This window comes from Heterodontus francisci, chromosome 41 (genome assembly GCF_036365525.1).
Source record: "Heterodontus francisci isolate sHetFra1 chromosome 41, sHetFra1.hap1, whole genome shotgun sequence".
Lineage (NCBI taxonomy): Eukaryota > Metazoa > Chordata > Chondrichthyes > Heterodontiformes > Heterodontidae > Heterodontus > Heterodontus francisci.
The window spans coordinates 33,116,182-33,131,071 of record NC_090411.1 but is presented as its reverse complement, the minus strand read 5'-3'; the positions used below and the strand labels follow the sequence as shown (position 1 = coordinate 33,131,071).

Genomic DNA, 14,890 nt, shown 5'->3' with positions numbered 1-14,890 from the left:
GTCCTTCTCACCAGGTCGTAACAATATATATGTATGTGACTGATGCAGGTTCTGGAGTTTAGAAGAATGAGAGGTGATCTCATTGAAATGTATAACATTCTGCGAGGGTTAGACAGGATTGATGCTGAGAGGCTGTTTCCCCCCTGGCTGGGGGTCTAGCGCGAGGGGTCACCATCTCAGGATAAGGGGTCAGCCATATAGGACTGAATGGCACTGCAGGCTCGAGGGGCCGAATGGCCTACTCCTGCTCCTATTTGTTATATTCTTTAAAAAATATAGAAGACGGAAAATCCCAATTTACAACAGGCTGCTAAACCAAACATAGAAATCTTCCCAAGTAGATTGCAAACCGGATTTGCACAGTGTGGGTCTGACAGGGTTAAAAACTATTCAATGCCACACAGCAGGGCTGTGATGAAAGAGAGAGAGAGAGAGAGAGAAAGCTGGTGCTGTCAGGAATAAAATGGTTTCTCTCCTCCCATTGCTCTGATGTCACTGCATGACACAGACAGGGGGGGGGGGGGTATCTGCAAGCAGAGGATTTAACACTATACTCCCATTTAATCCTCCCAAATCCAAGATTTAGGAAAGCTGGAGGGGTTCTGAAGCCCAGAGCTCAAAGCTCTCAGTCTGCTCTTACTGCTAAAGATGGAACTGGACATGTTGATTGACATTCTGCGAACTGGGGACCAGGAAGTGGTACAGAACGCCTTGCTAGAATTCAACAAAGAGGTGAGGCATCTGTCTCAGAGAGAGAGAGAGAGAGAGGGGGGGGGGAGGAAGAGAAACACATTTTCAGACTGTTTGCTGTTGCTGAAGTTATTTGTTTCCATCCCTGCTTTCCCCCATCAGACACCGAGAATGCTCTGTCTCTACCCAGCTGGTGACTGTTCCACATAACAAGGGCTCGGCAACACTGCATTAAAATGGGTTGATTTGACCCTGTGCATTTAGTGGGTGCTGTTGTACACTCACCCACCAACCCCTCCAGAGTAAACAAGCATTTGTGACGTGCAAGACACGATGCAATTTCCATCCGATTTCCAAATGTAAGCGAGTTCTCAAATTGCAACGCAGATGCTTGTGCTGGGTACACATCTGGGAAAGCCAATACAATGGCCTATTTTTGGATCGCTTGGTGTAAATACAAAACATGCACATCCAGCGGGGAGATCGGTCGCTATTTTTTTCTCTTTATTTCTGCTGCATTGTACAAAACGCCAGTGCTTCTATTTTTAATTCCCTCCCCCCAGCATCCAGAGAAATCCTCAAAACTGCTTTTTAATATTGTTAAATGCAAATCTGGCCTGGGATGTTAATCGGCTGTAACCTGCCAATCTTGTAAATTAGATGCTGCCGAAATGCTAACTATGAATATTTTTGCATTGGAGTTCAATTTATTATACTCCAGTTAAAGGAGTCATTTATCTCCTCCTGTTTTTTTTTTAAAAAGGATAATTTGTCTCACCTACCTGAGGGCTGTAATCTTCCAGTTTGTCCCATGTGTTCAGTTTTAAATGAATGCATCTTTTTGCAGGGGAATTGAAATGTTGCTAAGGTGGTAACTTTCAGTGCAACAGTGAGAGCTGCAAGAAAGGGTAACAGGTCAAACAGGTATTAATGTGATTCTGGGTGAGGGGGTGGAATCAGAGTGTTAAACCTGCACGGAGGCTGCTCCTCTAGAATGCTGGGTGCTACTGGGTGATAGCCTGAAACTGTCCAGCACGTTCCAGTCTGCAAAAAAAAGTCCCTGACCTAATTAACCTCGGATGGGAGCCAGACTATGAGCAATGCCAGAGGAGATCTGTGAGTGATATCGTATTAGCAACGGTAATAATGGATGACAGTAACCTGGGGTAGGAGTTGCCTTGGTTGAAAGAAAGATTTGCATTAATGTAGCGCCTTTCACGACCTTGGAATGTCTCAAGTGATGTAGCAACTTTGTAAAAATGTTTGTGACATTTCCATAGTTTGGTATTTGTAGTGGGTTCACGTTTCAAAGCAGTGAGCAGACAGATCCCAACGCACTGACAGTTTTACTAGCTCTGAATATCTGAATAAAGCCACAGGGCACATACGCCTTCTTCCCTCTGGAGTCTCTTCCAACTGTCTTGGGAAGCTCGGACAACCAGGTCCAGTCTGCCCTTCTATTTCCAACTCACTGTCCCTGTTGAAATCCCATGGACTGGGATTCATTCTTTTGTCTGATTTGGTGCCGAATTCCTAATCAGAATAACGAGAGTTATTGCTGCCAGATCCGTGAGTGTCACAGTAGCGATAATAATGGATAACATTAACTTGCGAAATTTCCACATTAATGGGAACCAGAATTTCATCTACTCCAGGACCAGTTCTAAAACCTACAGTTAGGGCCTAGCCCGCCAGGAATTCCCATCTTGGCATGAAGTGTGTGGAAAGTTCGTGTAACTAACTGCTAATCCCCGGACAGGAGGGAAGAGGAACATCCACTCGAGTTACTCCAATTTCCACCTCCCTCTCCCCCTGGGGTACCTACGCTCTTTTCATGGCATGGGCCTCAATCCCTCGCCCTTCCTGCACCATCTCCAGTTCCCTCTCACTGCCTAGTGGAATACTGTGTCCGCTTACAATGCGCTCAGATTGCGTTCCCAAATTGACCATTGTAGTTGGGAAAATACCCAGTGGAAATCCAGCATCCCTTGCAGCAATGGCAGCTTGTGACCTTTGTAGCAGGTGCCTTACATACCTAACCAGGCCAGTGTTACCATGGCAATGAACCCTCCATACATATCCAGTGCTATTTAGTGCCTTGTCCATGTCTTTCATTATAAGAACATAAGAAATAGGAGCTGGAGTAGGCCATTCAGCCCCTCGAGCCTGCTCTGCCATTCATGGCTGATCTACCTCAACTCCACTTCCAACCCAAGCCCCTTATCCCATGATTTAGTGTCCATAAATCTATCGATCTCAGTCTTGAATATACTCAACAACTGAGCATCCACAGCCCCCGGTATAGAGAATTCCAAAGATTCACAACCCTCGGATTGAAGAATCTTTTCCTCGTCTCAGTCCTAATTGGCCGACTGCTTATCCTGAGACTGTGATCCCCGTGTTTTCCAGGCAGGGAAGCAAACTTTCAGCATCTACCCTGTCAAACCCTCTCAGAATCTAATACACTTCAATGAGATCTCCTAAACTCCAGAGAATATAGGCTCATCAGATAGCAGCAAAGTCAAAGGAAAGAACTTGCATTTATATAGCACCTTTCTTGGCCTCAGGATGTCACAAAGTGCTTTACAACCAACTACATACTTTTGAAGTGTTGTCACTGTAATGCAGGAAACACGGCAGCCAATTTGCACACAGCAAGCTCCCACCAACAGCAATGTGATAATGACCAGATCATCTGTTTTTAGTAATTAGTTGATGGAGGGATAAATATTGTCCAGGACATGAGGAAATCGCTCCTCTTCTTCAGATATTGCTATGGGATCTTTCTCCTGCATATTAGAGGAGAGGCGGGGCCTTGGTTTAAAATTTCATTTGAACGGCACCTCCAACAGTTCAGCACTGCCTCAGTACGGGCAACGAGAGTGTTGGGCCAGTATTAGAGTCATAGAGTCACAGAGTTATACAGCACAGGAACAAGCCCTTTGGCCCATCGTGTCTGTGCTGGCCATCAAACACCTATCTATTCTAATCCCATTTTCTAGCACTTGGCCCGTTGCCTTGTATGCTATGGCATTTAAAGTGCTCATCTAAATACTTCTTAAATGTTGTGAGGGTTCCTGCCTCTACCACCCCTTCAGGCAGTGTGTTCCAGATTCCAACTGCCCTCTGGGTGAGAAAATCGTTCCTCAAATCCCCTCCTCCTTACCTTAAATCTATGCCCCCTGGTTATTGGTCCCTCCGCTAAGGGAATAAGTTACTTCCTATCTACGCCCCTCATAATTTTGTATACCTCAATCACGTCCCCCCTCAGCCTTCTCTGCTGTAAGGGAAACAACCCCAGCCTATCCGGTATCTCATCATAGCTGAAATGCAACATCCTGGTGAATCTCCTCTGCACCCTCTCCAGTGCAGTCACATCCTTCCTATAGTGTGGTGATCAGGGCTCAAATACCTGGAGTGTGACTTGAATCCACAACCATCTGACTCCGAGATGAGAATGTTATCCACTGAGCCACAGCTAAGTTATGAGTTTGGATTCTGTGAACACAACACAATTCTTCTTCTTCTTTGGCCTCCTTGTCTCGAGAGACAATGGGTAAGCGCCTGGAGGTGGTCGGTGGTTTGTGAAGCAGCACCTGGAGTGGCTATAAAGGCCAATTCTAGAGTGACAGACTCTTCCACAGGTGCTGCAGAGAAATTTGTTTGTTGGGGCTATTACACAGTTGGCTCTCCCCTTGCGCCTCTGTCTTTTTTCCTGCCAACTGCTAGGTCTCTTCGACTCACCACTCTCTAGCCCCGCCTTTATGGCTGTTCGCCAGCACAATTACAGTCCTTAGAACTGCCTACATTCCTTGGCGGGAGTGCGGTGTAGATTTAGCAGAATGATACGCGGCATCGGAGGGTTAAGTTATGAGGAGAGATTACACAAACTAGGGCTGCTTTTCCATGGAATTTACAAGGTTAAGGAGTGATTTGATTGAGGTTTTCCAGATATGAAGGGGAACTGATAAGGTAGATAGGGAGAAACTATTTCCGCTGGATTGGGGCATAGTCTAAAAATTAGAGTCAGGCTTTTCAGGAGTGAAATTAGGAAATACTTCTTCACACAAAGGATGGTAGAAGTTTGGAATTCTCTTCCACAAATGGTGATTGATGCCAAATCAATTGTGAATATTAAATCTGAGATTGATAGATTTTTGTTAGCCAAATATATTAAGGGATATGGGGTTAGGTTACAAATCATCCATGATCTCATTAAATGGCCAAATAGGCTCGAGGGGCTGAATGGCCTCCTTCTGTTCCTGCGTTCCTATGACTCTCTCCTTTCTGGTATCTATTCTGTTTAATGAGGCAATCTTTCTCATTCCATTAGCCTGGGACACATTAACCCAGGTGATTAGGCTTGTTTTCATTTCTGTGAATTGTAATCTGTTTAGCGTTAAGCAGATGCTGTTAGTTTAGACAATGAACAGTCTGAAAGATATCAGTCGATACACTGACCCCCAAGAACTTAACACTGCTGTCAAGTGCACTGCCATCTCCGAGCCATAGACACCCACCCCGTCTAGACAAGATAACACTTGGGCCCCCGGCTCAGTCTCGACACATTCACAGATGTAGGACCAGAAGCTGAACCTCTCCCAGGGCCCAGGCCACGATGAATCCCCATGGAACGACAATATGCCTGATGAGCACTTCCTTTAAAAAACCGGATGTGGGAAAAGTGGGAATTGTTTATAATGTTTTTTCGGAGAAAAGTACATTCACACAGGTTTAAAAGGAAAATAGCACTAGGTTAGTTTATCCGCTTACGCCATTTGTTTTCCCCAAAGCCTCTAAACGCTGAGTGGTTTATTAACCTGTCTCGGTGATCAATAAAACACCCACGCCCATTGTCTCTGATCCCTTTCCGGCAATGAGTGATGGAGGACAGAAAGATAGAAAATCAGTCAGCTTTTAAAACCAGGAGGCTGCGAGAAGCTGTATGCAGGAATGTTGTTACAAGTTATTTTAATTACATCGGTTAAAATGACCCACTGATGTGGGGTATTACAGTGGGGGGGGGGGGTGTAGTGGGGTATTACAGTGGGAGGGGTGTAGTGGGGTATTACAGTGGGGGGTGGTAGTGGTGTATTACAGTATGGGGGTGTAGTGGGGTATTACGGTGGGAGGGGTGTAGTGGGGTATTACAGTGGGGGGTGGTAGTGGGGTATTACAGTATGGGGGTGTAGTGGGGTATTACAGTGTGAAAGTGGAGTGAGGTATTACAGTGGGGGGTGGGGTGGAGTGGAGTGGGTTATTACAGTGTGGGTGTGTAGTGGGGTATTAAAGTGTGGAAGTGTAGTGGGGTATTACAGTGTGGGTGTGTAGTGGGGTATTACAGTGTGGGTGTGTAGTGGGGTATTAAAGTGTGGGGGTGGAGAAGGGAATTACAGGTTGGGTGTGTAGTGGGGTATTACAGTGTGGAAGTGTAGTGAGATATTACAGTGTGGGGGTGTAGTGGGGTTATACAGTGGGGGTGTAGTGGGGTTATACAGTGGGGGTGTAGTGGGGTATTACAGTGGGGGTGTTGTGGGGTATTACAATGTGGGTGTAGAGGGGTATTACAGTGGGGGTGTAGAGGGGTATTATAGTGGGGGTGTAGTGGGGTATTAAAGTGTGGGTGTAGTGGGGTATTATAATTTGGGTGTAGAGGGGTATTATAATGTGGGTGTAGTGGGGTTTTATAGTGTGGGTGTAGAGGGGTATTATAATGTGGGTGTAGTGGGGTATTACAGTGGGGGTGTAGTGGGGTATTACAATGTGGGTGTAGAGGGGTATTATAGTGTGGGTGTAGTGGGGTATTACAATGTGGGTGTAGAGGGGTATTATAGTGTGGGTGTAGAGGGGTATTACAATGTGGGTGTAGAGGGGTATTACAATGTGGGTGTAGAGGGGTATTATAGTGTGGGTGTAGTGGGGTATTACAGTGGGGGTGTAGTGGGGTATTATAATTTGGGTGTAGAGGGGTATTATAATGTGGGTGTAGTGGGGTTTTATAGTGTGGGTGTAGAGGGGTATTATAATGTGGGTGTAGTGGGGTATTACAGTGGGGGTGTAGTGGGGTATTACAATGTGGGTGTAGAGGGGTATTATAGTGTGGGTGTAGTGGGGTATTACAGTGGGGGTGTAGAGGGGTATTACAGTGGGGGTGTAGTGGGGTATTACAATGTGGGTGTAGTGGGGTATTACAGTGTGGGTGTAGAGGGGTATTATAGTGTGGTTGTAGAGGGATATTACAGTGGGGGTGTAGTGGGGTATTACAATGTGGGTGTAGAGGGGTATTATAGTGTGGGTGTAGTGGGGAATTACAGTGTGGGTGTAGAGGGGTATTATAGTGTGGGTGTAGAGGGGTATTACAGTGGGGGTGTAGTGGGGTATTACAATGTGGGTGTAGAGGGGTATTATATTGTGGGTGTAGTGGGGTATTACAGTGGGGGTGTAGTGGGGTATTACAATGTGGGTGTAGAGGGGTATTATAGTGTGGGTGTAGTGGGGTATTACAGTGGGGGTGTAGAGGGGTATTGCAGTGGGGGTGTAGTGGGGTATTACAATGTGGGTGTAGAGGGGTATTATGGTGTGGGTGTAGTGGGGTATTACAGTGGGGGTGTAGAGAGGTATTATAGTGTGGGTGTAGTGGGGTATTAAAGTGTGGGTGTAGTGGGGTGTTACAATGTGGGTGTAGAGGGGTATTATAGTGTGGGTGTAGTGGGGTATTACAATGTGGGTGTAGTGGGGTATTATAGTGTGGGTGTAGAGGGGTATTATAATGTGGGTGTAGTGGGGTATTACAGTGGGGGTGTAGTGGGGTATTACAATGTGGGTGTAGTGGGGTATTATAGTGTGGGTGTAGTGGGGTATTACAATGTGGGTGTAGTGGGGTATTATAGTGTGGGTGTAGAGGGGTATTATAATGTGGGTGTAGTGGGGTATTACAGTGGGGGTGTAGTGGGGTATTACAATGTGGGTGTAGTGGGGTATTACAGTGTGGGTGTAGTGGGGTATTACAGTGGGGGTGTAGTGGGGTATTATAGTGTGGGTGTAGAGGGGTATTATAATGTGGGTGTAGTGGGGTATTACAGTGGGGGTGTAGTGGGGTATTATAGTGTGGGTGTAGAGGGGTATTATAGTGTGGGTGTAGTGGGGTATTACAGTGGGGGTGTAGAGAGGTATTATAGTGTGGGTGTAGTGGGGTATTAAAGTGTGGGTGTAGTGGGGTGTTACAGTGGGGGTGTGGTGGGGTATTACAATGTGGGTGTAGAGGGGTATTAAAGTGTGTGTGTAGTGGGGTGTTACAGTGGGGGCGTAGTGGGGTATTACAATGTGGGTGTAGAGGGGTATTATAGTGTGGGTGTAGTGGGGTATTACAGTGGGGGTGTAGTGGGGCATTATAGTGTGGGTGTAGAGGGGTATTATAATGTGGGTGTAGTGGGGTATTACAGTGGGGGTGTAGTGGGGTATTACAATGTGGGTGTAGTGGGGTATTACAGTGTGGATGTAGTGGGGTATTACAGTGGGGGTGTAGTGGGGTATTATAGTGTGGGTGTAGAGGGGTATTATAATGTGGGTGTAGTGGGGTATTACAGTGGGGGTGTAGTGGGGTATTATAGTGTGGGTGTAGAGGGGTATTATAATGTGGGTGTAGTGGGGTATTATAGTGTGGGTGTAGAGGGGTATTATAATGTGGGTGTAGTGGGGTGTTACAGTGGGGGTGTAGAGGGGTATTATAATGTGGGTGTAGTGGGGTATTACAGTGGGGGTGTAGTGGGGTATTATAGTGTGGGTGTAGAGGGGTATTATAATGTGGGTGTAGTGGGGTATTATAGTGTGGGTGTAGAGGGGTATTATAATGTGGGTGTAGTGGGGTGTTACAGTGGGGGTGTAGAGAGGTATTATAGTGTGGGTGTAGTGAAGTATTAAAGTGTGGGTGTAGTGGGGTGTTACAGTGGGGGCGTAGTGGGGTATTACAATGTGGGTGTAGAGGGGTATTATAGTGTGGGTGTAGTGGGGTATTACAGTGGGGGTGTAGTGGGGTATTATAGTGTGGGTGTAGAGGGGTATTATAATGTGGGTGTAGTGGGGTATTACAGTGGGGGTGTATTGGGGTATTACAATGTGGGTGTAGTGGGGTATTACAGTGTGGGTGTAGTGGGGTATTACAGTGGGGGTGTAGTGGGGTATTATAGTGTGGGTGTAGAGGGGTATTATAATGTGGGTGTAGTGGGGTATTACAGTGGGGGTGTAGTGGGGTATTATAGTGTGGGTGTAGAGGGGTATTATAATGTGGGTGTAGTGGGGTATTATAGTGTGGGTGTAGAGGGGTATTATAATGTGGGTGTAGTGGGGTGTTACAGTGGGGGTGTAGAGGGGTATTATAGTGTGGGTGTAGAGGGGTATTACAGTGGGGTTGTAGAGGGGTATTATAGTGTGGGTGTAGTGGGGTATTAAAGTGTGGGTGTAGTGGGGTGTTACAGTGGGGGTGTGGTGGGGTATTACAATGTGGGTGTAGAGGGGTATTAAAGTGTGTGTGTAGTGGGGTGTTACAGTGGGGGCGTAGTGGGGTATTACAATGTGGGTGTAGAGGGGTATTATAGTGTGGGTGTAGTGGGGTATTACAGTGGGGGTGTAGAGAGGTATTATAGTGTGGGTGTAGTGGGGTATTAAAGTGTGGGTGTAGTGGGGTGTTACAGTGGGGGTGTGGTGGGGTATTACAATGTGGGTGTAGAGGGGTATTAAAGTGTGTGTGTAGTGGGGTGTTACAGTGGGGGCGTAGTGGGGTATTACAATGTGGGTGTAGAGGGGTATTATAGTGTGGGTGTAGTGGGGTATTACAGTGGGGGTGTAGTGGGGCATTATAGTGTGGGTGTAGAGGGGTATTATAATGTGGGTGTAGTGGGGTATTACAGTGGGGGTGTAGTGGGGTATTACAATGTGGGTGTAGTGGGGTATTACAGTGTGGGTGTAGTGGGGTATTACAGTGGGGGTGTAGTGGGGTATTATAGTGTGGGTGTAGAGGGGTATTATAATGTGGGTGTAGTGGGGTATTACAGTGGGGGTGTAGTGGGGTATTATAGTGTGGGTGTAGAGGGGTATTATAATGTGGGTGTAGTGGGGTATTATAGTGTGGGTGTAGAGGGGTATTATAATGTGGGTGTAGTGGGGTATTATAGTGTGGGTGTAGAGGGGTATTATAATGTGGGTGTAGTGGGGTGTTACAGTGGGGGTGTAGAGGGGTATTATAGTGTGGGTGTAGAGGGGTATTACAGTGGGGGTGTAGAGGGGTATTATAGTGTGGGTGTAGTGGGGTATTACAGTGGGGGTGTAGAGGGGTATTATAGTGTGGGTGTAGTGGGGTATTACAGTGGGGGTGTAGAGAGGTATTATAGTGTGGGTGTAGTGGGGTATTAAAGTGTGGGTGTAGTGGGGTGTTATAGTGTGGGTGTAGTGGGGTATTACAGTGGGGGTGTAGTGGGGCATTATAGTGTGGGTGTAGAGGGGTATTATAATGTGGGTGTAGTGGGGTATTACAGTGGGGGTGTAGTGGGGTATTACAATGTGGGTGTAGAGGGGTATTATAGTGTGGGTGTAGTGGGGTATTACAGTGGGGGTGCAGTGGGGCATTATAGTGTGGGTGTAGAGGGGTATTATAATGTGGGTGTAGTGGGGTATTACAGTGGGGGTGTAGTGTGGTATTACAATGTGGGTGTAGTGGGGTATTACAGTGTGGGTGTAGTGGGGTATTACAGTGGGGGTGTAGTGGGGTGTTACAGTGGGGGTGTAGAGGGGTATTATAATGTGGGTGTAGTGGGGTATTACAGTGGGGGTGTAGTGGGGTATTACAATGTGGGTGTAGAGGGGTATTATAATGTGGGTGTAGTGGGGTATTACAGTGTGGGTGTAGATGGGTATTATAGTGTGGGTGTAGTGGGGTGTTACAGTGGGGGTGTAGTGGGGTATTACAGTGGGGGTGTAGTGGGGTATTACAGTGGGGGTGTAGTAGGGTGTTACAGTGGGGGTGTAGATGGGTATTATAGTGTGGGTGTAGTGGGGTATTATAATGTGGGTGTAGTGGGGTGTTACAGTGGGGGTGTAGTGGGGTATTACAGTGGGGGTGTAGAGGGGTGTTACAGTGGGGGTGTAGATGGGTATTATAGTGTGGGTATATTGGAGTATTATAGTCTGAGGGTGTAATCCCTCATAAATGTATTCTTTCGGGGAACTGTCTGTGATTTTAGCACACTCTCAATTCACAGTACTGCTGATCTTCCATTGATTAAAATTAATTAAAAATTTAAATTGAAATTCATGCCTGGAAAATCAGGCGTGATTGGGCTTGCTGTTTCAGTACTTATATTACTGGTCTAGGCTGTCGTCTCCAGTGCGGTACTAAGGGAGTGCTGCACTGTCGTAGGTGCCATCTTTCAGTCTTTAAGCAGAGATTCTGTCTGCCCTCTCCAGTGGTAAATGATCTCATGGCACTACTTTGAAGAAGAGCAGGGGAGTTCTCCCTGGTGTCCTGGGGCTAATATATATCTCTCAATCACCATCAGTTAAAAGATTATCCTGTCATTATCACTTTGCTGTTTTTGGGAGCTTACTGTGTGCAAATTGGCTGCTGTGATTCCCACATTACAACAGTGACGACTCCTCAAAAGGCACTTCATTGGCTGCAAAGCACTTTGGAACATCCTGAGGTTGTGAAAGGCGCTATGTAAATGCAAGTCTTTTCTTTTATCATATCTTAGTTTGGTGAGGCTTTGAAAAAGATCCCCTATCAATAAAATGAATTCATTAAAAAATATATGTACGTTGTAGAAATAGGAGGAAAAAGATAAATATTTTGACTAATTTACGTGTTGGAAATTACACCGAGTCATTGGCTGAGAAAGTTTCTCCATGTTCCTCGGATCCTCTTCCTTGAAGCAAATGATTTTTTTATCTTTGTGTTTTGTTTCCAGTATGCCCAGTGCTTCTTTTTCAACGCAGAAGAGAGAGAGAGGAGAAAGGTGAGTGAAGCAGGAATATTCAGCCGGCTTAGTAGCCCAACAGTGCATGCTCGCAATACTAACATGTCGTCCGCAGGATGATGCCTCCAACAGTGCAGCACTCCCTCAGTACTGACCCTCCGACAGTGTAGCACTCCCTCAGTACTGACCCTCCGACAGTGCAGCACTCCCTCAGTACTGCACCAGGAGCCGAGCAGTACGACAAATGGAATTACTGAGAATGGACTCCACAGAAACAGGCCATTCGGCCCAACTGGTCCGTGCTGGTGTTTATGCTGCACACGAGCCTGCTCCCACCTCTACTTCATCCCAGTTTATCAGCGTATCCTTCTATTCCTTTCTCCCTCATGAGTTTATCCAGCTTCCCCTTAAATGTATCTATTCTGTTCACCTCAACCACTCCCTGTGGTAGTGAGTTTCACATTCTCACCACTCCCTGGGTAAAGAAGTTTCTCCTAGTTTAAAAGAGGGTAGAAAGGAAATGGGCTTGGTGTTAGGGCAGAGGAGAGACATGAGTGGTCTCATGCAGAAAAACCTATAAGTGGGTATAAACAACAGAACAAACTGGATAAGCAAGCTGCACAGCCTTTCGCCATTAGCACATTCCTTAATTATTTTTTGTGTCAGGCTGTGAAATCCTACTATTTCACCCTCCCCCGCCCCGACCCCTGCAACCCCCCCTGTCTCCCTAAATCTCCTCACCCCAAACTCCCGCAGCTAAAGGGCAAGTCAAGTCCTGGGCTTTCATCAGTTTTGCTTTGAGCATGGAGACTGGGCCTCAGCCCTACATTGTCTCCAGTGGAGTTGTTTGGTGGAATTGAAATGTCGGGCTGGGAGGTCATGGCGGGGGAGTGGGGGGAGGGGGCCCGGAAACTTCTACCGAGAGAGACCCATTTCGACCCCCGATGCCGAGAAGGCCCAGCTGCATTTTACCGCGGGGGGGTGGGGGGGGGCGAGGCTTTCAATTGCGTTGCAAAATGTTTTCAAATAAATGTAAATAAACCTACCTAGACCGGGCAGCCGTCCCACGCCAATAGTCCCCATTTGGGGGACCAAGGCGAGACACTGGTGGGGAGGGGGGTGGGGGGGGGGGGTGCGGAGAAGTGTAATTCTCAGGGTGGGGATGGGATGGGGAGCGGGGAATAGTCTTTTGATTGGCGGGGGGAATGGTGGAAAGGAGTTAAGGTTTATAGTTAATAAAGGTCGGGGGGGACAGGTCGGAATCTGCATAGAGGCTTTTTGGCAGGGGGGAGTGGGCATTTAATAAATCGATTCTTCCTTGGGGGTGTGAAAATGTAACTTTAATTTTGAACTTTTGTTCCTTTTAAAAATGCAAATGCTAGTGAAGGGCTCGAAGCCCTTTAGAAATGGCGCCAGCACCTGTGCGGTGGCACCAGATGCCATTGCCCGGGTACGGAGCAGCCGCCCCTTCGACGTCATCGGGGTGGGGGCGGCTACTCCGTGAGTTCTATTTAAATGAGCCTCTGTGCGAACTACTGCGGCAGCCGCTGCCGCAAGTAAAATTCAGCCCATTGTCTCAATTCGATGTTGCCAACCCCCTCCACGATTCTCCTGGAGTGTCCAGGAATTAAATATTCATCTCTAAGAGCAAAAACCCAGGAGAAAAATCATTAAAGCAATTGTGCTTTTAAAAAAAAGTATTGTCCAAATAGTTTTACCAGTAGTTCTAAAAATGCTGAACATGGGGGAAAATGGTTGTTTGACTGACATTCAAGAGTCAACCAAACAGGTAACGAAGAGTCTGCTTTCCGATTGGCTATGGGAAGGTGGGCGCCATGAGGATGGATAAGTTGGGTGACCAATAGCCAGAGTGTGGGGGGGCGGGGCAGTTGGGGGCAGGCAGTCATGTGATGAAATCTCCAGGACTGTGTCCAACAAGAGTTGGCAACTTTCATACTGTGGGCGATATGTGTTAGCCCTACATTGAGCTACACTTCACACCCTTGGGTTTTTAGGAGACTGATTATTGGTTGGGCAGTGGCTGAGAGAGGAGTAAGACCAGACAAATGAAAGAAGTAGCCATCTCTCTACCTATCCAGTCGTACATTAGTGATTCAGACCTTCAGCATCCTCTAGCTCTTAAGAATCATCGCACAAGCTGTGGATCTAAAATCTTACAATGCAGTCAACGCTTTTGATTTGTTTAATTTCTTTACATGTTTATTTCTTCCCACCATTACCTTGGCAGCTCGAGAAACTGGAACAGGTGAAGAAACCCCTTTTGCTGCTTAGTTACCAGTTCCTGCAGCCAGGCAATTGCAAAGCATAGCATTCCATTGCTTCCTCCCTTCACCTAGTGACTGGCTTCCAGTCAGTGACGTAGAGCAGTCTCCATTGGTCTGTTGTTCCCATGTCTCCCCGTATGCTTGCTGTTCTGTGCTATTGTGACTCTGCTGTTCTGGTCTTCCGTTAGCGACAAATTAGCCTGTATTTTTTCTCTCGCAGACCGTTTCCTTGATATTTGGTTCCAACATTCCTGAGTTTTAAAAAAACTTTATATTTCTGTAGCACTTTTCACCACCTCAAGACATCCCAAAGTGTTTTACAGGCAATGAAGTAATTTTTTGAAGGGTAGTCACTGTTGGAATACAGGCAGCCAAATTGCACACAGCAAGCTCCCACAAACAGCAATGTGATAATGACCAGATCATCTATTTAATTGATGATGGTTGAGAGATAAATAGTGGCCAGGACACAGGGGAAAACTCCCCTGCTCTTCTTCGAAATAGTGCCTTGGGATTTTTTTTACATCCACCTGAGAGGGCAGGCGGGGCCCCAGTTTAACTTCTCATTCGAAAGATGGCACCTCCGACAGTGCAGCACTCCCTCAGTACTGCTCTGAGGCTGTCATTGTGGATTATCTGTGCTCAAGTCTCTTGAACCCACAACCTTCTGACTCAGGTGTAAAAACAAGAAATGCTGGAAATACTCAGCAGGTCTGGCAGCATCTGTGGAGAGAGAAGCAGAGTTTCAGGTCAGTGACCCTACATCAGAACTGGCAAATGTCAGCAATGTAATAGGTTTTAAGCGAATAAAGCGGGGGTGGGGCAAGAGATAACAAAAGGCAAGGTGTTGATAGGACTGAGGGTCACAGAGAATAACTGACCAGAACGTCATGGAGGAAAGGCAAATGGTATGTTAATGGTGTGGTGAAAGACAAAGCGTTCATGCAG

General features: G+C 46.7%; 1 protein-coding gene across 2 annotated transcripts in view; it reads left to right on the top strand.

The window, feature by feature from the left end:
* The first annotated feature begins 465 nt into the window (after nucleotides 1-465).
* Nucleotides 466-14,890, top strand: part of LOC137353454 (synembryn-A-like) — a 30,546-nt gene continuing 16,121 nt past the window's right edge. The window contains exons 1-2 of one of the 2 annotated variants that reach the window (XM_068019755.1): nucleotides 466-732; nucleotides 11,649-11,696. In XM_068019755.1, coding sequence (XP_067875856.1) covers nucleotides 649-732; nucleotides 11,649-11,696 — 132 coding nt within the window. In that variant the 5' untranslated portion in view covers nucleotides 466-648. Of the gene's footprint in view, nucleotides 733-5,560; nucleotides 5,634-11,648; nucleotides 11,697-14,890 lie in introns of those variants that run through there. The other variant, XM_068019756.1, reaches the window with a different exon arrangement.